General features: G+C 48.2%; 1 protein-coding gene across 1 annotated transcript in view; it reads left to right on the forward strand.

Annotated features, from left to right (window-relative positions):
• Positions 1–5,395: 5,395 nt before the first annotated feature.
• The window catches only part of PTK7 (protein tyrosine kinase 7 (inactive)), an 87,654-nt gene continuing 69,606 nt past the window's right edge, over positions 5,396–23,443 (forward strand). The window contains exon 1 of the mRNA XM_034764001.1: positions 5,396–5,490. Coding sequence (XP_034619892.1) covers positions 5,451–5,490 — 40 coding nt within the window. The 5' untranslated portion in view covers positions 5,396–5,450. The remainder of the gene's footprint in view (positions 5,491–23,443) is intronic.

A 23,443-nucleotide genomic window follows, 5' to 3' on the forward strand; every position in this document is an offset into this window, starting at 1 on the left:
AGTTAGACTTCTGGAAGGCCATTTGGTGCCACACGACATTTTGATTAAAACAACTAGAAAGATAAAAAATGAACAGAGACGACATTAAATGGATTAAAACTGGCTAACTGGTAGGCTGCAAAATGTAACTGCAAATGGGGACTCATCACTGAACAGGTTTGTTTCTAGTGGGGTGACCAGACAGCAAGTGTGAAAAATCGGGACGGGGGTGGGGGTAATAGGAGCCTATATAAGAAAAAGACCCAAAAATTGGGACTGTCCCTATAAAATCGCGACATCAGGTCACCCTAGTTTCTAGTGGGGTCCTGCAGGGATCGGTTCTTGGCCCTATGGTATTTAACAATATTATCAAGGACTTGGAAGAAAATAAAATAATCAGAGAGGAAGTTTGCAGATGGCCCAAAAACTTGGGGGAGTGGTAACTAATGAAGAGGACAGGTCACTGATTCAGAGTGAACTGGGTCACTTGGTAAGCTGGGTGCAAGTGAACGATCTGTGTTTTAATACAGCTGATTGTAAATGTCTACATCTGGGAACAAAGGCTTGGCCATACTTCCAGGATGGGGGCCTCTATCCTGGGAAGAAGTGATGGAAACAAATGTGGGGATTGTGATGGATAATCAGCTGAACATGAGCTCTCAGTGGGACACTGGGGCCAAAAGGGCTAATGTGATCCCGGGATGTGTAAACGGGAATTTTGAGTGGGAGCAGAGAGGATCTATGGCCTCTGTGTTTGGCTGCCGTGCAGCTCTCTGTTTCCTTCTCTGCAGATTGGGAAGGCAGATCCTTGCCTTGCCCTGTGGGAGGGACGTGGACATGGTTACTAAGAGAAGTGAAGGGTACAGACATGTTAGCAGCAGCTTGTGAAAGCTGAGACTTGCACTCGTATATCTCTGGCTCCCAGCCCAGTGCACCTTCCCCTCGGCTACCTTGTGAGGGAGGGGCGCTCTCTCTCCCCCTCTTTCTGCCTGCCTGCAGCAGTCCAGCAAACCAAAAAAAAGGACAAGCTCCGTCCCTTTTGAGTTATCCAGTGTCGCACTAAATCTCAGCAGGGGCATCCCACAACAACCCTTTTACAGGGATCTTGCCTATTGCTTTCTCCATCTTTGTGCAAAGAAGCATTCGAAGGTTCATATTTTCAAATGCCGTTTTTGGAATGCTGTATCTCAAGATCTGATCGAGTGGCCCCAAATTTCCCCCACAGACTCTACCCCAGGCCCTGAACTGGTATATTAATTTTCAGACAGATCTGACTCTGCCTGTGGATTTTCGAGCCGTTTGTCCTTAAGCAGAAATGTGGATGCAGCCTTCACTTCCAAGTGGCTCCGTAGAGCACAGTAAGTAAAGGAGAACAGGACAGTATCGTGTGCTCTTATGTTAAGAACAGGGAAACGGGCATAATGGCATGAGACTACCAGGCTATGGCAAGAGTAAAGCTCCCATGCTACCAATCCAGCAAAGGAACCCTCCTGCTCTGGGCCCTGGGGGCCTCAGGCATCTTTCCCAGTTCTATTTTCTAGGCTTTGTTTAAGCTCCCAAATTTGTGACCAGACCTGAGGTAGCTTGGGTACTCACTCTGTCTGGGTAGTTAGCTCCGCACCCTGGTAAGAAGCCTATGGCATACTATGCTATTGATAGGTGTGGTATAAAACCCAGCTTAGAGAGGAGTTCTAGTTGCTCCATCATGAAGATTGCAACAGCATTTCTCTTCAAAGCCCAATTTTCAACATGCTCAGTCAGATCTGCTTGAAATCTGGCATGCTGGTTCAAGGCCCAGGAAAGCGTTTGTGGTGAAAAATTGGCAGCATTGGGTCAAAAAGTTCCTGAGATACAAATCCCCCCAAATGACTTTTTGTTGTTTACATTTTAAATTTCTTACACTGTTTTTTGCTCCAACATGGACAATCTACTTGAAACCTACATCTCTGAGTTGCTCTACTGAGCATGAGGTCTGGCATCCAGGCGGAGTGCCTAGCATTTTGGTTCTTATCCTCTAGTCTCTAGAGCAGTGTATTGGACCACTCCCCGCCTTAGAAAGACTGACAGAGCAGACTCCAACTTTTAGTGCTGGGACTCACAGAAGCAATCACGGCAGCTGCCAGTGTTGCCAACTCTCTTGATTCTGTCACGAGTCTCGTGATAATTCTTGTTTTCCCTAAAGCCCCAGCTCCTGGAGTCAGTGGAGATGTGATGATTTCAACCTTCATTTTTAAAGAAAAAGTAAATTTCTAGCCCTTGTGGCTGTGGAGAACGCTTCAAAATGTGACCCCAGTGTACCTAAAGGCTCAAAAAGCAGAAGGCAAATAAAAACACCACCAAATCTTGTATTTTTACATAATCTCATGATTTTGGGTGAGCCTGAATCATGATTGTTGAACATTTGGGGTTGTCAGTACTGCATGTCTGACTGTCACAGAAAGGCTAAGAGCAGTTTGGGGAAGACGATGGGTGCTATAGCCACCAATGAAAGAGGCCATCACTTTAAAAACGCTGCCCTGCTCCACACACTGGGGCTGGGAGAGAGGAGTGTGGTGCATGGGCTGTACTCTGATACTTCCTTGGAGTTTATAGGAGACAACTAAACTTTGTGTTTACTCTTATGTTTGCAGTGATCTCTGACATGCCAGCCAGGCATGAAAGGGTGCCTGAGAGGGCCCAGAGCGGACTGTGGGGAGGAAAAGCTACTATCAGTTACTGCACTGAGGGGGGGAACGGTGGGTACGAGGCATTGAGGGCCAGTGAGGTAGGAGCTTATGCAGGGGCCACAATGAGGTTTTTGTTCCCAGGTGGAATGCCTTTGCACTTTTGCTGGGTGGATGCGTAGGTGGTGGTGGGAGAACAAAGTCACGCATGGTGTGGCGGAAGTGGGCAATGACAGAACTGTTCCAGGGTGGGTGCTCAGGTCAAGCGCAGTCTTTTGCTCACTGGGAAATCTCTAGGGGGAGGTGAATGCAAATTCACACCCCCAACTCCCTTGTTATGCAAAACCCAAGCCTTTGGAAGCTATGCCCTGGAGAAGGGACCATTGACTTGTCATTACCTGTTCCCACAGTGTAAAGATCAAAGGCCCAGGCTGTATACAGGAAAGACTAACCTATTCAGGGGTGTTCCCTTGTGCAGTGACCCGGGCCTTGGCTAGGCTACGCCTACTGTAGGTGAACTAAAGACACTGGAGATAACCTTACATTGTTAAACTTTATAAAGGACACCCCAGAAATTTGGCAAACACATAAATAATAGGAAGTAACATCAACTATTTGCTTAGGAAAATAATCAACCGTAGATGACCATCACACCAATAGAACAGGAGTACTTGTGGCACCTTAGAGACTAACACATTTATTTGAGCATAAGCTTTCATGGGCTACAGCCCACTTCATCGGATGCTCAAATAAATGTGTTAGTCTCTAAGGTGCCACAAGTACTCCTGTTCTTTTTGCGGATACAGACTAACCCGGCTGCTACTCTGAAACCATCACACAAATGTAATTGTGACACGCTGAGCACCTTTCCCAGCCCTGAAGTAAAGCTGTGTGTGGCAGGAAAGCGTGTCTCTCTCCAATAAAAGATATTCCCTCCCCCACCTTGTCTATCACAATAAAAGAAACCCGTCAACAAGGCGTTGGGCCACCCCAAGAAGGAATCAGCTCCTGCTCGCCCTGGCTGCAAAGTCCAGTTTTACGCCTGCTGTCCCACCTCCGTCTCTCTCTGGCCTGCACCTCTGTCCAGCAGGTCTGCCCGCAAGCAACAGCTCCTCACCCGAAGGGCCACGCCAGTTCCCCAGGCGCCCAAACTGTACTTCCTCTGTCAGTGCCCCAATGGTCAACCTTTCTGGTGATATGCTTTGTGCTCCTTGCATGCCCATGGCCCTTCACAGTCCAGCTTCCTCTGGCCAATCCCCTTTTTAGCCAGCACTACCTTCCTTTGCCTCCTTCTGTAACTGCCGTCCAGCTTCCCCTTTGGGCAGTTCCTGAGCCACTCCCCAGCTCCAGCCACCCTCTCGCCTTTCTCTCTCCCCCCGGCAGCATTCTGAGCTGCTGCAGCACACCTACCTCTCCTGTTGGAAAGTCCAGCAGGTGCTAGTGCTGGGGCCAGGGTTATTAGACTTATTCTGAGCTAAGGTGGTTACGGACGTGCAAGCATTGAGAGAACCCCGGTGTGGGGTTTGAAGGACTGACTCCTACGCGAGCCCCTGGTGGAGCTGGGGTGACGTCTGGTAAGTGTTCCACCGTAGGCATCGGTTCTCTCATTGTTTTAACAGGTTTTCCCTGTAATGCTTTCACCGTTCGAATACGTGTGCTTGCTTAGAAAGAGCTGTGTTATAACTCACCTGTCGGTAACGATGCCGTTCCCAGCCTTGGAAGAGACAGTGGAGTGCAGACCATGGCCTGCTTAGGCCGTCTGGCTTACTGGGGTATCAGATCTGTGCAGCCTGGTCAGACCCTGGCCAGGAGGGCATGAGAGGCAGGCCTCTGCCCCAGGGAGGTGATGGCTGCGAACCAGGAGCACAGAGTAGGTGCCCTCCAGGGAGCAAGTGGGTGCTGTTGCCCTGACCTGGCAGTGGGCATGTGGGAAAGGGGTGGTGGCAGGGCACTGAGTGCCGGAGGGGGTGTGTGTCGGTGCATCCAGCCAGGGCAGGGTAAGTGGGGGGTGTCTGTCGCTTAGGGTGGGGCCCATGGGGGCGTCAGTTGCTAAGGGGAGAAGCTGGGGGGTGGGGTGATTCACTGGGGGCAGGGCACCGTGGGAGGCGGGGCGAGTTACTAAGGGGCAGGGCAGGACCCCCCTGGGTCAGTCGCTAAGGGGTGGGGCCAGAGGTGGAGCGGGGGGGACAGTTGCTAGGGGAGGGGCTGGGGAGCGGGTCAATAGGTAAGGGACAGGGTTGGGGGCAGGGGTTAGTTGCTAGTGGGGGGCCGGGGGAAATGTGTTGCTAAGGGGAATGGCCAGAGGCAGGACCAGGGGTGTCAGTTGCTAGGGGAGGCGCCAGGGTGACGTCAGGAGGGGGTGGGGTGGGGTCAGATGCTAGGGGCGGGGCCGGCTGGAGTCTGTAGCTATGGGGTGGGGTTGGGGGGGGCGGGTTCAGTTGCTAGGGGAGGAGCCGGGCCGAGGGCCAGTAGCCAAGGGGCAGGGTTGGGGGTGGGGTCAGTTGCTAGGGGAGGGACGGGGTCTGTCGCTAAGGGGCGGGGCCGGGGGCGGGCCGGAGATCAGTTGCTAGGTGACGGCCCCGCGGTGGCGGTGGGGGAGGGGGTCCGCGTTCCAGAGGGGGTCGCGGCGCCTCCCCGGGGTCAGAGGTCGTGGCGCTGATCAGGGCGGTTTCCGGTGCGGACCCCCCCCCCCCCCGCCGGAAGCCCCTCCTGTGTGTGTCGGGGCGGGGGCGGGGCCGGGCCGGCGGGCGGAGCTGGCGGCGGCGGCATGGAGTGAGCGCGGCGGCGGCGGGGACCCAGCGGGCTGCGATGGAGGCGGCGCGGGGGGTCTGGCTCCTGCTGCTGCTCGGTGAGTGCGGGGCGGCCGGGCCCAGCGCCCCCCTCAGCCCGGGCCGGGGCGCGGCTCACACGGGCTGGAGCCGGCCCGGGGCCCGGTGGTGGGGGAGCCCGAGGGCAGCGGGGGACCGGAGCCCCCTGGGCTGGCTCTGGACCATACAGGGGCGGCCCGTTCTTCCCCAGCCCCCCCGGGCTTCGGGGAGACCGAGCCCGGCCCGGGACCGGGACCGGGCCCCGCCTGCGGAGCGCGCTGCCTGGGAGCCGGCCGGGGCTCCCCAGGGGCCAGTCAGAGACTCGGGGAGCGGCGCCAGAAAAGACCCGACCGCCCGGGCCAGGGGACTTGGCCAGCGAGTCCCGCCGCAGCCCTGGGAGCTGTTCCCCTGGCCGTGTGCCCGTATTGTTCCCTCCTAACTGGGAACGGGGTGTAACCTGCCCCCTTGCAGTCCCCAGCCATTGGTTAGGCGTTTGCTTGGTAGACTAAAGAGCTTGTAACGATCAAGTCGGCCCCTAGCCCGCGATCCAGTCGCCTTTGACCTTTCTTTGTGGTAAATGCAATTGCCGGCGCTCTGGACGGTTCTCGTTGTGGGGTGCGTTTTCTGGGCTGTGCATCATTCTCGTGGGTCTTTTCCATGGTTCAGCATCCTTTCGGATACTGTATTCCAGCCGGGGTGTTCCCTACCCCATGTGCAGAGGTAACCCCTCCCTATGCTGGTCTTTGTTCCCTGGTAGTTCCTACATGCAAGGATCACCTTAACCCTTTTGGCCACAACATTGCTCTGGGAGCTCGTGTTCGGTTGCTTTCCACCAGTCCTTTTCAGTACCAGCTTTCCAAGTGATGTCCTCCTGTCTGCTCGTTTCCCTCTGGTTGGGGGGAGTCCTGCAGGCAGCTGAGCACAGGGACTGCAAAGCGGTGAGAACCCCTGTGCATGGAATGGTCCCTAATAGCACTAGGCTAAAGACGGAAAGGAAGCCTTGTGGTCACTTGTGAAAAAGACTTGCTTTTTATCCACTTCACCCAGTGTTACTGCTTGATGCAGGATGGCTGCATGCCCTGTAAACAATAATACCCTCTACCGCACACCATCATTTCAAGCTGTAACAACTTTCATACAAATCTTTTAGATCTTGCCACTTCGTTCTAAACTAGCAAGGCCTGAAGTGAGAGTAGAGGGAGTTGGGTTTAGCTAGCATGTTTTTAGGGTTTGAAATGTGTATTATGGTCAGGTAACTCTCCCCTTTTGAATTTTGCCCCCTTGGATCCCTACCCTGACATGTCTATAAGAGAAGTGACAGGCTCTTATCCTCCTTCAGCTTCTGTGTAAAGTGTGATCTCTGCAAACCAGCAGCAAGTACTCCCTGGGTCAGAGGTGCTGTGCCTGTTGGCTATGTGAATAGGAGTGCTGTGTTGGACTGGGGAGGGCACAGAGAATGGGAGGGTAAGGTACTGGATATTCCCAGGTCCTGTTGCCATTTCCCCGAGGGCAGTGGTAAGGTGGTGTGATTGTGATATGTAGGAAGTGTCATGAAGCTCTGCATTTTCTAACAAGTTTGGTTTGCTTTTCCTTGTAAGGGGACCTTAACTCAGCATTTCTTGGTTTTCCAGCCTTGAAGTTTTGGGAAGGAAGCTCTAATATTCTAGAAGGGCTTGAGGAGCACAAGGCTGTGTTGACTGCCAGCAAATTTAATTCCACACTGGCTAAGCTTTTTGCTTGTGACGCTTCGTTATAACCACAACCATAGTTTTGAAAGTGAGGAAATTAGAAGGCTGTTATTGGGGGGGGGGGGGGGGGGAATATCTAAGCATGAGTCTGGAAATACTTAACTTTATAAAGCATGTGGGGTTCCTGGCAGAGTATTTCCAGACTCTTCCGTGCTTATGTTATTTGGATGACTCAGACAGCATTTGTTTTTTTAATATCTACAGCGTTCTAATGTGTGAGTTAAGTTGTCAAATTATTTATTTTAACACACTGTGAAATGTGCATTAGAGAGAATGAATACATTTTTGGAGGGATATGTTTCCAATACCGATGATATAACTTATTTGTACTTTCCAATGAGGCTTTGGCAGAGTTAATCACAAGAGTCCATTAAGAAAATTAAGTAGTCCCAGGGTGAGAGGCAAAGTTCTGTCCTATTAGAAAGCAGCGATGAGAAATCAGAGGAATAAATGGCCAACTTTCACTGTAGTAAAAGGTTACCAGTGTGGTGCTCCAAAAGCCTGTACTAGGATCAGTGTGTAATAAATACATGAATTGCATAAAAACACCAGTGTTAAAAGAACATGAAAGTTGTAAAGTGAACATGCAAAAGCTAGGAAATACCAGAATTAAGGTTGCCTGAGAGTCTTAACTTGGCCCCTTTGTGCATATGCATTATGATTCCGTCTTTAATTACATGATCACATACTATTTTTTTCCACAGGACCAATTGCTCAGGGAATGAATTAGGGTTGTGCATTGTGTAGTGCATGGAACTTGCCTGTTAGGAGCTCTGCTTCGTTTGTTGCAGAATTGGGAAGATCTGTGGTGAATGAATCGGGGAACTGTAGGAATAGTCTCATGCTAAAGACAAGTTGAATGCTGCCCTGGATTCTATCTCTGCCTCTGCCACAGAGTTTCTATATGATACCGGGCAAGTCACAAATGAAAACTTTCACAGATGGCCACTGAGTATTCCTCATTTTCAGAGCCACCTGGGGTCTGATCTGCAGAAGTGCTGAATGCTCACACTTCCAACTGAAAGCAATGGGAGCTGTGTTCTGAACAAATAAAGTGCTACACAATGCTACTCTGAAAAATCAGTGCCTAGGTGTGTCAAATTGGGCACCCATGTTAGTGGATACTTAGGACCTTAATCTCTCTGTGCCTCAGTTCCCCACCTGTATAATGGGGATAATTATATCTCCTCTCACAGGGGTGTTGTGAAGATTGTTTGTCAAGCACTCAGACACTGTAGTGATGAGCACCATAGAAAAGCCATTGAGGAAACTGTATTCAGAGCAGGTTTGAATAGTGTGTAATGAGAAGCGCAGTCAGGAAAGTAACTGAAATAGTTCCCTCCTGGATTGTATTTTCTAAATGGACAACCTACCTAATTCTCAATTACTGAGGGACAATCTCCACTCATTGATATATTTTGCTTTTCACCGCCACTTTCTACAACTTTTCATGAATGATGTACCCAAGTATTTAGATTTAACAATACAGTTCAGATATTAGAATCTGGTCACCTAAATGTGGGTTATTGCTGATAATGGACTCTATGTATCATATGACTTTTCAAAACTAACTTGGTATTTATGGATAATCTAAGCACTGTCCCCAGATGTACAGACACTCTTTCCCTAAACTATGTATTCTATACTTTTTTTAACATTAGCTTTAATCATTTTTTAAAATCTGTTCTTATCAAATAAGGTATGCGGCCAATTAAATCAGCACCATCCATCCGGTGTATGGAATGAGGCATTTGGCACGTGACCATGCCATTGAAGACTGTATCATAATACATACGCACAAGGCAGTATATGTTGGCAACCTTAATTCTGGCCGTTTCCAGCTTTTGATTCTGCAAACTTAATGTGTTAACATTTTTTTGTATGAAACTTCTTATGTTTTTTTTAAAAACTTAAAACTTGAAGAAACAAATTTAGGATTCAGAAGAGGATTATGTTCATATGGAGGACAATATCTAGTTATATTAGTTAACTAATATATAGTCCCTCCTGCTTCATAGCATAAGCTAGGTTCTAACTGATAGGGGTAAGAAGAAACTTCCTCTGTGGACAGGTTATTCCACAGTTACCCAGTTGGAGAGTGTTCTTGTACCTTCCTCTAACTCAGGGGTCGGCAACCTTTCAGAAGTGGTGTGCCGAGTCTTCATTTATTCACTCTGATTTAAGGTTTCGCGTGCCAGTCATACATTTAAACGTTTTTAGGTCTCTCTCTAGATGTCTATAATATATAACTAAACTATTGTTGTATGTAAAGTAAATAAGGTTTTTAAAATGTTTAAGAAGCTTCATTTAAAATTAAATTAAAATGCGGACTGGTGGCCAGGACCCGGGCAGTGAGAGTGCCACTGAAAATCAGCTTGTGTGCCGCCTTCGGCATGCATGCCATAGGTTGCCTACCCCTGGTCTAACTAAAACATCAGGTAAAGACTGCTGTTGGAGACAGGGCAGATGGGCCCTGCTCTGATCTGAGAGTGCCTTTTCCCCCAAAATTAATTGGTAATTAAGATCTGATGAACAGTCCATTCTGTACAAATGGGAGCAACCAGATGTGAGCGGAGAGACCAGCAACTGGAGCCCTTGGAAATGTCAGGACTCCAGCAACCGCCAGTGCTTTTAAATGCTTAATCGGAAAAGTTTAGTAACCACCTCCTGTTGCTGGTTTTAAATGTTACTTTATAAGCTGCTATTTACATTCTTCCAGTAAGTAGCTAATGCAGTGTGGGGCTGTATTAAGCATCTGAAATATTGAAGTACTATACTCTTTCTTCCAACAGGAAAGAGTGGCAAGAAGCCACGCATGCAGCTGGATAACTGCTACAAGAGTGAGTGAAGATTCAGCTGGTCTGATTAGTTACCTTACAATGCAGCAACTTGAGCATTGTGGGTGGAATAGCAGGGGCTTTTGAACTAAAGGAGCTGTTAAGTTGTAAAAGCAGCCATTCTCCCTGCAGGAACTTGCACTGGGTTGAGACTGGAGTATATTGCCTGCTTGTTAGTGCAAATTGCATTCTTTGTGTGGTGATCCCTTTGTTGTCTGGTAAGGTAGGGGCTGTAAAGCACCCATCACACTTGTGGGCACTGTACATATAGTAAAAAGGGTGACATGAAACCCTCTGCCACAGTTACACACTGAAGCGCTCCCTCTGAAGCTGGCACTTCACGGCTCAAATTTGTATTGCTTTATCAAGTTTAGCAGGAGGAATTGAAAAGAATTACTACGGATGCATGGTAGGCAGGTGCCTAAATCACTGATTAACACAATCCTCCTTGTGCTGTCCCCAAGCCTTATGCTTTGCAGAGACCTCTCTGTGTGTGCTTCAGGAATAAAAGTTACTTCATCCCTGGGGCCTCAGAAAGCAAAGTCTTCATGTTGCTGGAGAGTTTGATTTATTAGTGAAATGCAAGGCACACATTTATAATGCAAAAATAGTATTCATGCAGTGATAAGATAATGCAGTTAAAATCAGACAGGAAATATGGCAGTTAAAGCAACAGCTGCATTACCTTGATTCCATAAGACATCTGGTGTGTGTTCTGGTATGAGCTCCATAGCATAAATACGAATGTATTTATATATTTAACAAGAAACATAGTGATAGAAATTGCAGCTTTGTAGTGGGACCAAGTTAGGGTTATTGCCGGGACTCTTAACTCTTGCGTTTACTGGCTTTTTTTGTGACTTACCTGCATGTTTAGCATTATATTACTATAGGGTATTTTTTTTTTTTTGCATGTTATTTACTTGTTTTCATCCATCTTTAAGGCCAGAAGGGACTGTGGGGACCATCTAGTCTGACCTCGTGTGAAATATAGGCCGTAGAATTTCACCAAGTGGTTCCCATGGCAAGCCCTTAACTCGTCGTGAAGGCTAAGCTAGAGTTTACTCTGATTTCAAGCAAGATGAGCACCTGTGGTGCAGATTGTGACTTTATCCGGGCACACTAGGGGAGTGAACTGGGGCAGCTGTGCTGGTGGCTGTCATGGGAGCACATCCCTTGATAGACAAGGCCTAGCTCTCCGTCCTTGAAATTGGCCCAGGACCAGCCCCTGACTTGATGCCCTGCTTAGGCTGGGGAGGGAGTACATGTGATGTCACGAAGGGAAGGAGCTTCAGTAGGCTCTGATAAGTCTTAGCTGAGTGTGTGGAGAGCGTCAGATTCTAGTTTTGATTAGCAATTAAGTGGCAGTACAGGTTGGGGCAGTTCAGGTCCATCTGCCCAAGCCCTTAACAGCCTGGAAATAACAAGGGGGAAGACTTGTGCATTCCTTGCCCCCTTCACATCACCTACAGCGCAGTCAATAACACACTCCAGTGCTCCAGAAGGCTTTCATTTCCATCTCCCAAAGATACCCAAAAGCAATATGTGCCCAGCTTCATCAAACGTGTCCTGTCCAGCAAGGCATTAACAGATCTAAACAGATCAGCGCGTCTGACTGTCATGTATCATGTGCATTTGGAAAGTTATTCTGCCTAAATGCTGCTGAGCAGGGCCAGCTCCAGGGTTTTTGCCACCCCAAGTGGGGGGGGGGGGGGGAGTGAGTCGCGATCGGTGGCAGCTCCACCGCGCCACTTTCTTCTTTGGCGGCAGGTCCTTCCCTCCAAGAGGGCGCCGCCGCCGAAGAGCCCGACATGCCGCCCCTTCCCCTTGGCTACCCCAAGCACCTGCTTGCTGGGCTGGTGCCTGGAGCCGGCCCTGCTGTTGAGGTCACTGTTAAGGTTTTATGTGAGTCTTTACGGCTTCTGCTGAAAAGCCAGGCTCTCAAGTTAAGAGCTGTCAGACTCTCCTCTGTGGATTGGTGACAGAGGGGCTCACCACACAGGTACTGACTTAACACCCACAACCCTTGAGTGTAACACGCTATGTATTAGCAGTGAAACAATTGTGATCATGAATCCTGAACCCTGTCCCTGGTGACGAGAGAGGGCTGTGGGTAGTAGTAGCTAGGGATGGGATAATCCAAACTGGTTTAGTCACTCGGAAAGGCATTTGGTGCAGTGGATATGACTGGAATTTGTCATGTTAGGAAAAACTTTCTAACTCTAAGGATGGTTAGGCACTGGAACAGGTTACCACAGAGACTGTGGAATTCCCATCATTGGAGGTGTTTAAGAACAGGTTGGACCAAACACCTGTCAAGGGTGGTCTAGGTTTACTTGGTCCTGCCTCAGCGCACAGGATCTTGTTTAGATGGTGTCTTGATCTCTTCCAGCCCTGCCTTTGTATGATTCTATGTTAGAAACCTGGGTTGTGGGCCTGAAGTGATCTTGCATAAGCTCACTGCTAGCTTCTTTTTAAAGTGGTGTCAGCGGCATTTCTGGTGTGGCCATAGTAAATTGCTTGGGAATTTAAACAGAAGAGGTGAGATTTGAATGCCTGGTTTGATGGTGTTTGTGCTGCTTGTCATCCAATTCTGCGAGTTTGCTTTGCCGCAATGTCTAAAACGTTGCAAAATGTTCTGTACATGCTCTTGATGTATAAGTGATGCTGTAGGTCTCATCAAATCATCATGAACGCTTCAAATAATGCTCAGTGTTTATTTTGTGTGATTTGGCTTATGCCATTAAAAAACTTTTCAATTAAAATTTCATTGAAAGTTGCTGTTAAATTGAACTCTAAGTAACACGACCTTAAGTGTGGAGTTGGGGCCAGCGCCTCCGTAATCCCGTGGACTGGGGTATACACTTAGGCCTGTGGACGACCCTCAGTCCGTCACAGATCATCTCTCTCCCCTCCCCCCCCCCATGATGTCAGTGGGAAGTTTGCCCAAACCTCAAGGATAGAATCTGGTCCTTACATATTGACTGCATCTTAGTTACCATCATTTATTCAGCACCTGATTGTCTAACTTGGCAGCGCTTAGTAGGAAGAATTCTTGCCAGCATCACTGTTCGTCTGCCCTTTGCTTGTCCTTTGTCTCCTCTTTCCTGCACTCTGCATCTTCTGATTTTCTTCCTCACGGCTCCTCCCAACTTCTATCCCTGTTCGTTTTCCTCCCGCTCCCTTCCTGTTTTCATCTGCTCGGATGCTCAGTGCTTTAGAAGTCTCACCTTAGTGAGATGAATGGGATGGAGGGAGTTCTTGCCTTAGAGAAGAAGGATGGGGTGCTGGCCAGGGTGTGGGGAGACCTGAGTTCGGTTTCCTGGTCCACAGCTGGCTGCCTGTGGGATCTTGGACAAATCTCTGTGCCTTGGTCCCTGTTTGAGAGATGGGGACAATGGCACCGCCCTCAGAGGTTGTGGAGGGTAAATGCATTAAAGGTTGAGATGCGCAGACACTGGTGATGGGGGATGGAGAGGTTGTTGCCCCTCTGTGAGCCAGTATTTCAGCCTGTCCGTAGATCTGGGAAATCAACGCTGATGTGCGGCACTCTGAGCTCCCATTTTGAAGGCTTTCTTTGCAACCGGGAGGCATAGACGCTGACCCTTTGAAATAAAAGCTCAGATTCTCTAGCCCCTGGACACGCCATGTGGCTCTCAGATCCGTGAAGCCCCCCTTATTGAAATTTGCTTCTCCGGTGAAGCCATTCAGGGAAAACCACCACAGATAAACATTTTGGGTAAAAAAACAAAAACATAATCCCACTGAAACTTAAGTTCTACCCTGTGTTGTTTCAACAGCCAAAAGTGTATGTCTACAGGGCAAACAAAGCCAAAAAGCCACCTTGTGACAGCGAGTCTCAGAGCCCAGGTCAGCTGTCTCAGGCTTGCTCTATGGGGCTAAAAGTTGCAGTGCAGATTTTCCCACTTGGGCTGGAGCCTGGGCTCTGTGCCCCCCTTCCGTTAGATTTCAGAGCCCTGCCCCAGCCCAAACATCTACACTGCAATTTTTAGCCCCTTAGCATGAGCCCAAGTCAGTTGATCTGGGCTCTGAGATTGTTGCCTCAGGGTTTTTTCTGCAGTGTAGACTTACCATTAGGTGATTCAGAGACTTAGACGAGGGTACCTTTTCTATGGGGCTCCCAGTCTGAACTCGGCCCTGGTGCATCGCGTGGCAAACCGTAAGGAGGGTGTGTGGGGAGTAAGGACAAGGTCCCAGCATGACAACCATGCAGTCATTCAGCTCAAGACATGTGGGGTTCAAATATTAAAAATAAGACCCAAGTTACATGTAGTAAAATGACTTTTTTGTAGCCATCACTGCAGATGAGCACTTCAGCAGGGACTTGGCGAGTGAGCTTGGCCTATGTGCTGCAGTTCTCCTGGCCTCCTGTTGATTTGGATTTGTGTGTCTGCTCTATGGCTTGTCTCTCTCCCAGTGAAAGCTCCATGGGATGAGCGTGGCGAGGGCATGGACAGACGGCTTGCTTTCCTGGAATGGACGATGCCTAGCTAGCTGTTAGCATTGGCCAGTGAACAGCAGTTCCACCCCCAACTTCATTAACAGCTGTCTGCCATCCCCCAACACCCTGCCAACACCTGGGGGAGGCTGCCCAGAGAAATGCAGCGAAACCGAGAAGCTCAGTAACACATTATAAAAAGCCTCTGCAATTCACAGTGCTGTGAGACCTCCAGTGTTAGGAGTCAAAAGCAGGTTTTGTGTCCTTCCCTGGAGGATGCTTGCAGTGCCCCCTCGGTGTTCCCCTCTCCCCTTTGGCTGGGCATCTCTTCTCTTGCTGCTGCTCTCTTCTTCGGGCCAATGGGGCCTCTCTTTCCTGTTCCGTTCTCTCCCCCCTTGCCATATCAAGAGCTAAACCGTACCAATCACCTGACTGGTAAGTGCCTCTCTGGGCAGGTCCTGGATAAAGGAGCTACCTAAGGAATAGGAGCGCGGAACGCTTCTTACGCCCAGCTCTTCCCTCCCTGCAGGTGTATGATCCCAGGCACCCTTCTTTCCCTCTGCCAGGACGCAATGGGAATCTGCCCTACCTGCCAGTAGTTCTTGGATTGGGCGAGCCTTTCAGGCCTGCTTCACAAGGCTCCTGTGCATGTATTTGTGTGCCTAAGTGTTTTGTTACCCTCTCAAACAGCTCTGGATTTTTGTTGCAAGAGAATCAACTCCTTTAAATACTGCCTTTGGGAAATATGCCTCTGTGGCACTTCTCGTCTGTTCCTTGAAGAGGAAATACATTGATATACAGTGGTCCTAGTCTGTTTATGCTACAGAGCTCGGTGTTTGCATAAATCTAAACATGTTGGAGGGGAGTAACATTGTATGACTGATGGAATGGTATTCAGCACTCCAGCTTTACTCTTCATGTGTAAGGAGCAGTGATTGGGCGCTGCTATTGGACTGGAAATAACGTGCAATTTGGAGGCAGCGTGCACCAAATGCAGCTTTTGTTTAACTAATTAGCACTGGAATTTCTGACTGGCTCACAGCATCCTGGGAATCTGGTTTTAGTGCTCACAACTTGACAAAGCTCTAACTGGTAGCTCTTCATTCTCCTAGGTATATGTTGAAGAACATAACGGCCATGCTGGGTTAGACCAATGGTCCAGCTAGCCCAGTATCCTGTCTTCTGACAGTGACCAGTGCCAGATGCTTCACAGGGAATGAACAGAATTATTGTGTGATCCATCCCCTGTCGTCCAGTCCCTGCTTCTGGCAGTCAGGGGCTTAGGGACACCCAGAGCATGAGGTTGCATCCCTGACAATCTTGGCTAATAAGGTCCATCAGTGGCTATCCTCCATGAACTTATCGAATTGTTTTTTGAACCCAGTTATACTTCTGGCTTTCCAACATGAGTTGGAGCTTTCCTGGCAAGGAGTTCCACGGGTTGACACTGCATTGTGTGCGGGAATGCTTCCTTTTGTTTGATTTTAAACGTGCTGCCTATTAATTTCATTGGGTGACCCCTGGTTCATGTTATGTGAAGGAGTAAATAACACTTTCCTGGTCACTTTCTCCAAATTATTCATGATTTTATACACCTCTGTCATATCCCCCCTTAGTCATCTCTCTTCCAAGCTGTACAATTCCAGTCTTTTTAATCTCTCTTCATATAGAAGCTGCTCAATATCCCTAGTCACTTTTGTTGCCGTTGTACCTTTTGCTGTTCTAGTATCTTTTTTGAGACTGGGTAACCCGAACTGCAGGCAATATTCAAGGTGTGGGCGTACCATGGATTTTTATAGTAGCATTATATTTTCTGTCTTATCTATCCCTTTTCTAATGGTTTCTAACATTGTTAGCTTTTTTGACTGCCACTACATATTTAGCAGGTGTTTCCAGAGAACTATCCATGATAACTTCAAGATCTTTCTTGAGTGGTAACAGCTAATTTAGACCCCATTGTTTTGTATGTATAGTTGGGATTATGTTTTCCCATGTGCATTATTTTGCATTTATCAACATTGAATTTCATTTGCCATTTTGTTGCTCCATCATTTAGTGGTGTGAGATCCCTTTGTAACTCTTCAGTCTGCTTTGGATTTAACTATCTTGAGTAATTTTGTATCATCTGCAAATTTTGCCACCTCCACTGGTTACCCCTTTTTCCAGATTATTTAGGAATATGTTGAACAGCACCAGTCCCCATACAGATCCTTTGGGGACCTTGCTATTTACCTTTCTCCAGTCTGAAAACTAATAATTTTTTCCTTCCCTTTGTTTCGTTTCTCTTAACCAGTTACTGATCCATGAGAGGACCTGCCCTCTTATCCCATGACAGCTTACTTTGCTGAAGAGCATTTGGTGAGGGACTTTGTCAAAGGCTTTTTGAAAGTCCAAGTACACTATATTGAAGAGATATCCTTGTTCACATATTTGTTGATCATCCACAAACAATTCTAGTAGATTAGTGAGGCATGATTTTCCTTTACAAAAGCTGTGGTGTCTGTTCCCTGAAAAACTTGCAAAATCTCTTGTAAACAGGCCTCAGTATTTCATCAACTTGCTCATAAATTTTGTTCTGCCGTAAGCACAGCCATGCTGCATTTCGTGGCTGGGCTTTTTTTTCTCATTTTAGGCCAAAAGAGACAATTATTGATGTTTCTGTGTTGCTCTGCTAAAGTTCTGTTCTAAATGTATTCTTTGTATTCGTCTGTGTGCTGCCGGCTCACTAACTGCAGTATTTGTGAGGTTGTCCCATATGCACACTTGAAGCCATTGTAAATGTAGATCCAAACTTTAACTTTGTCAGACCGCTTTAATAGGAAGGCTGACCTTAAATATAGAATTTATTTGGTGATGTTCAGTCTCCTAGGTCCCCGAGGGAGGGTTTCTCCATTGTTCCTTTCCTGACTGAAGAGCTGTCACCCAACAGCAATTGAGCGTGCTCGGTCGTTTTGGAGGAAGTGTTAGATCGATCCAGTTTACACAGATCATTTCACCTTCCTTTTCTCACCTGCCCTCTTTTAGTTGCTGAAGCAACTTGTATCTGATCCGCCAGTCCATCCTCTTTGGTTAGATCTTGTAGTCTTTCCTACGATGGCCGACTCTAGCATTCCAGATATGAATTACTAGCAAAGGAATTATGGGCCAAGTCAATTTCTTCTGTACGTTTTCCAGTTTGCATCAGTGTGAAAGTCCTGCTCTTACCCAGGCCTTGCTCTCCATCCTTGAAATTGGCCCAGTACCAGCCCATGACTTGAGGCCCTGCTGTCATGGGGGCACATCCTTTGCATCTGAGCTGACCAATATTGAAATATGCAGCTGAAATTGCTAGCTCTTACCCATGTGGTGAATTGTCTGTTTGGTGGTGATGGTGCCCTCTAGGTGATTCATCCCACTTATGAGGATCATGGTTTGTTAAGGAGAGTTTTCTCCTAAATGTAATGTCTTGATACTGCTTAGCTGAAACCAGGCCTTTCCTTGTTCTAACCTACTCTCTGTTTTACAGGACTTTTCTTGTTCATAGATTCCCGGGTCATTGAAATCCTGTAGTATGACCTTCTGCATAAAACAGGCCAGAGAACGGCCCTGAATTAATTCCTTGAGCAGATCTTTTAGAAAAATGTCCAATATTGATTTTAAAGCCACCAGGGATGGAGACTCCACCACGATCCTTGGTAAATTGTTCCAATGGTTAATGACTCTCACTGTTAAAAATGTACACCTTATTTACAGTCCGTTTGTCTAGTTTCAACTTCCAGCCATTGGATTTTACCTTTCTCTGCTAGATTGAGGACACATCTCTGTGAATGGTACAGACGTTGTACCAACCATTTTAATGGTTAAGCTGAGCAAAAATCCCTCTGGGCTCTGAATAGCTATTTTGTTCACAACTTGGCTGCCGTGAAATCAAAAAATAAACCAACCCCATACTCCTGTGGGCTGCTCTGAACTGATGAGACCCCTCTTCTGGCTTTGCAGCAGCACTGAACTGACCACCATCCAAGAGCTGAGCTGTGGATTATACAAACAAGGAATTAAACCGAGCAGCATTAAATCCCTCGTCAAAGCTGAATACCTAGCTTCGCCATGATGAGGAAGAATCAGAACCTGGTTATTCATAGAAACTGATCTGAAGAATGGATGTTGGTGCAGGCATGTGAATTTCTTCCTACTGTAAATAAGGGCTCTTTTATTTTTAGGGTTAAACACAACCCCCTGAATTGAAGTAACATGCTGGGACGTGCATTGAAGGTACAATGGGGGGAAGCATGTCTGAAGTTGGGAATTATGTTATTTTTTTCAGGGATTTTACAGCAAATGAACAACTTCCATACTGTTGCATCTCACTCAACCTCTTTCTAGCCTTAAATTGTTTTGCATTTTCAGTCAATTTTTTAAAACACAGACTAAAAAATATGTAAACCTGTCCATCAGATTGGCCTAGTTGTAAACAACTAAGAGCCAATTCAGGACACTGCATGTTGCAGCTTTCTAGGAATACACCCCGATGTGGAGTCATGTCTTCCTCCTAGATCTTGTGCAGCTTGGGTGTGAAGCCTTCTGGCACGTTTTGCATGTGTCTGTCAGCTCAGCCCAGCCTGATCCTTGCTGGGATAAAGCAGAGAATATGTAACATCTAGATCTCTGGGGTATTTCTTCAGGTGAATAGAACTTCTCCTTCATTTATCAAAGCAGGCAGGTAGAAGGGGAAGACTGGGTCTCGGAGTGCAGGCGGTATATTGTATCCGGATCTCAGTACGCTGGCTCTACAAAGTACCATGTTGTGCATCCTTGGACCTCACAGGTCACCAGTGTGTCAGAGCAGAGTGCCCAGTGGGCTTTTCATGGAGAAGTCTGAATAAAGGCCCTAAAACATGTCCCCCGCAGGGTCTGAATCAGAAACAATCATTCCTTCTCCCCGGCTTGCTGCTCCGTTCTAGAGGCTAGATCCATTGGTGGTGCTTCTGGTTAACTTGGAGGGTAACTGTGTTTTGTCCTAGCGTGTGTGTGGATCTCACCCCCAGAGATGGAGGCTTTGGTGGCCACTACTCTGATCTCCAGGTTTCTGTACGAAAGCCTATTGGCTACTCCCTCCTTTGTTCCGTATTACGCACCATCTCCACACACAAGTTTCACTGGCATGACGTGTGTTGCTAGAGTTAAACTGACATGTCTTTGATTGATGGTATGCCTTGTGCCTCATTTGTGTGATCTGCTTTGCATTTGAGCCCCTGCGCTGCTTGTGGAACATGGCTGGATGGGTAGGTATCCCAGGGTTCCTGGCACTGCTCTCGGGCTTGCTGAATTTCTCACGCCAGGAGGCCAGAGGAACTGCTGGAAGAGGGGCTCAGACTCCCCCCACCCCTCGTGCGCTATCACAGAGCTCAGCTAGCTGCTAATGCCAGTTCCAAACTAATCTCCATCTGTGTGGAGGAGGCCCAGGGGAGCCCTGCCTTGCAGCAGGAATCTTGAGTCACTCAAGGACCCAGAAGTGGAATGGGCACAGTCTGCTGAAACGTGTGGTATCATTCTCTGTGCTCCAGGGGAACGGTGGCCCAGTGGTTATGGCATTAGCTTGGCTCTCAGAAGACCAGGTTCAAGTCCCTGCTCCACACAGTGTGTGTGGGCAAGTCCCTTAGTGTATGTCTACACTGCAGTGTAAGCCCAGGCTCAAGCCTAGCCCCCCTTCCATTGACCCTGAAATCGCGCTGACCCAGGGTTCGAGCCCTGTTGCTTTGCAGTGTGGACACAATCTCCTCGACTCGGGTGCTGGGAGTCCTCCAAAAACTATCCCACAATCCTATGGGCCAACGTCCTTTGTCATTTCTAGCCCAAGAACTTCGCATCTACTCTACTGAAAATGGAGGCAGCCCTTCAATTGGCTTCTGACCACCAAGCTGCAAATGCGCCACCAGAGCCTTCTGTGTTTGCAATGGCGACTGAACAGAGCAAGCCTTTTACAAATCGTGCTGCTCCGTGGTCAGGGGAGCACAGCCAGAGTTCGGTACGTTTCTGGCAGGAGGCCAGCTAAACGGCAGACTTCAGTCAGAGTAACAGGAATAACCATGCAAACCAGCAAATAGCTAAGCAGCTGGCAGTGCTGCAAAGGTACTGGACTGGTGACAAGCAGCTGAATTGTGAGCCCTGGAAAACCAGGGACCAGAACCACACCGTGGGCAACGTGCCGACATCGTGCCCATTTGATGAGGGGTTTGGGTGCTGGGCACTAAACCTAACAGCGAGCCAATGGTGGTGCATGATGACCTACCTGCTCAGCTGGGACAGTGTCCTGCTGATCCCAGAATCCAGCCTGGGGACTGACGGGAGCCAGCAGCAGGCACTACGTGGGGACAACAAAATCTGCTGTTACTGAAAGCAGCCCCAGAGCAGGCTCTGGACCATGGGTCCATGCTCGGAGGAGCTGTTTGATGCCCCTCCCAGGAACAGCCGGTAGTGGAGCAGGCAGCAGACACAGAAGGGACAGAAGCCGCCCCTGAGCCTGGTAAGTTTCTGGTTTATTAATCTAGGAATGGGAGGGATTTCCGCTCTAGGAGCCAATGCAGAAGTTATGAGAAGCCCTGGTTAGCAATGTGTATCTGCTAATGGGGGATTGTATGCCAATGCCTTGGCGTCCTCCCTCCACCTCCCCCACCACCATGCAGAATTCTAAATGGCAACTGAGACATGCAAACAGTGAGGAACACCGTTGCAGTGAACTTTTACTGGAAAGATGCAGATTTTTGCTAGGGCCATTCCTGTTTCTTAAGAATAACCACACATTGCCATGCTTATAGGTATGCTGCTCTGTAACCAGTCGGTGGTCTACTGAGCCACCTGGAAACAGTGACGGGGGTGGTGGTAATCTTTTCCATTTACAAATCTAGTCCATTTCAGTTCAAGGTAGTCCATGCAGTCCACAGGGGACAGAATCACTTGTCCCAAAGATGACTGGGATTTGTAGTTTTGCCCAGAATCGTGCCATGGGTGGGGAGGAGTTCTGTGTATTTGCATGCAGCCATAACCGGGTAAGCCATGTGGAAACTAACGCAGCAGCATCCCATTGATTCACTCATGAATTCTGGCCCAATCCTGGGTGCTGAGCTCTGCAAACTTTTCCTGAAGCAGGAACTCTAGATCAGTTGTTTTCAATCTTTTTTTCATTTGTGGACCCTTTAAAAATTTAGTGGCAGTGTGGACCCCTTTATCGAAAATTTCCAAAGTCTGGGGACCCCTGGGGGTTCACGGACCATAGGTGGAAAACCACTGTTCTATGGTAACGACAACCTTTTGTGAACCCCCAGGGTCTGCAAACCACAGGTTGAAAACCACTGCTCTAGATAGGGCATATTTTCCTTGGTAGCTGACCAGCCCACTCCACTCGTCGATATGCTGCTTAGTCACTTTGTTTGAATCGTTTGCTTGCATAGACTGCAGGTTTCCCACCAGCAGCTTGGAATAATCTCTCTCTTTGCCATTCAGGCACCACGAGAACTGTTATGGCCCCCAAAATGTGGAAGGCCTGAAATAATAGAAAAAGCTTTTGTGTCACAGCCACTGATAGCAAGCCCCTCTTCCCCCAAACCCAAGTAGTTTTGCAATTTTCTCAAATGAAAAATGCAGCTTTGCATGGAATTAACCAGGCAGTATCCAGGGAGCGCCTGTGGCCTGAAGCATCCTTCTCCCAATAGACTGACATTCAGTTTGTAGCAGTATCATTTTATGTCCTTGAAATTCCACAAGGATTTTTTCTGGGTTCCTGCAGTGAGCTATTGGAGACTGTAACTCTCTGGGTCTTGTCCTGTTCCAGGCTCCTCGCTCTCTACTGGCTACAGCACTTACACAGCAGAAGCCTGGGCCAACACACCTGCATGGACTGTTCCAGGAGGAATTGTTTCCGTGATGAACTTATGGTTGAAGCTCTGGAGAGGGCCAACAAGCAGGCCCAGTACCAAAGACACAGAGGGACATGCAGCTAGAGAAAAGGCATGCTGCAAGACCAGAGGAAAGGCTCAGGCGTGCTGCACAGCTTGAGGACAGGGTTTCAGCGCAGGAGCAGTTACTTGCTTCGCAGTTCCCGGAACAGGAACGGCAGCTAAGGGCGGATGGAGCTCAGCAGAAAGAGCCCTTTGAGTGGCTCATATCACTAATGACTGCAAGAGTGGAGGCTCCTGCTGCATCACCCAGACCACAGCCCAAGTTCCTTGTGCGCTACCCTGAGCCGCAGTCCAGAAGCAGCTTGGAAGACTCCATGGTTGGGTGGCCCATGGAGTTAGGCCCCATGAGTGGCTGGCCAGGGCAACCTTGCTCCATGCAGCCCTTCATATTGACCCCTTTCCACAGGGAATGAAGGGAGAGGATACTGGGGGGCCGGGGCCATGCCTCAGTAGGGGGTTTCTGTCTTGTACATGGTTTCACTGTTTGCACTTGTTCATGTGTTCTGTTTTTCTGTAAGGGTCTGATGTTACTGGTGTTTAGGTCTGGTAATGTCAGCTGTCCTGCCTGGCAATGGTGAATGTTGTAATTCCTTATGTTGACAAATAAAAATGTTTTTATTATATCTGGAAAGTTTATTTCTGTCACTGCTTCACCTCACATGACGTGTGTTCAAAATAATAAAGGTAAACAGCTGATCGTGGACAATTAGGAATTCGTATGCAAAGACTGTGGTCCACGAGGGCCTGCATAAGTGTAGCAGTGCTCTTCATGATCTATGTACTCATTGAGGAGGGCAAACCTTGGGCACATGAATCCATCAGTGGCTCCAGCGTAGTTTGGAAACCCCATTCTTTCAAAGCCAGCAGTTTCTTCAGGAATATAAATCCATGGTATACCCACATCTTGAATACTGTGTGCAAATGTGGTCCCCCATCTCAAAAAAGATATATATGAATTGGAAAAGGTTCAGAAAAGGGCAACAAAAATTATTAGGGATATGGAATGGCTTCTGTAT

Source organism: Trachemys scripta, chromosome 3, assembly GCF_013100865.1.
Source record: "Trachemys scripta elegans isolate TJP31775 chromosome 3, CAS_Tse_1.0, whole genome shotgun sequence".
Classification (NCBI taxonomy): Eukaryota; Metazoa; Chordata; order Testudines; family Emydidae; genus Trachemys; species Trachemys scripta.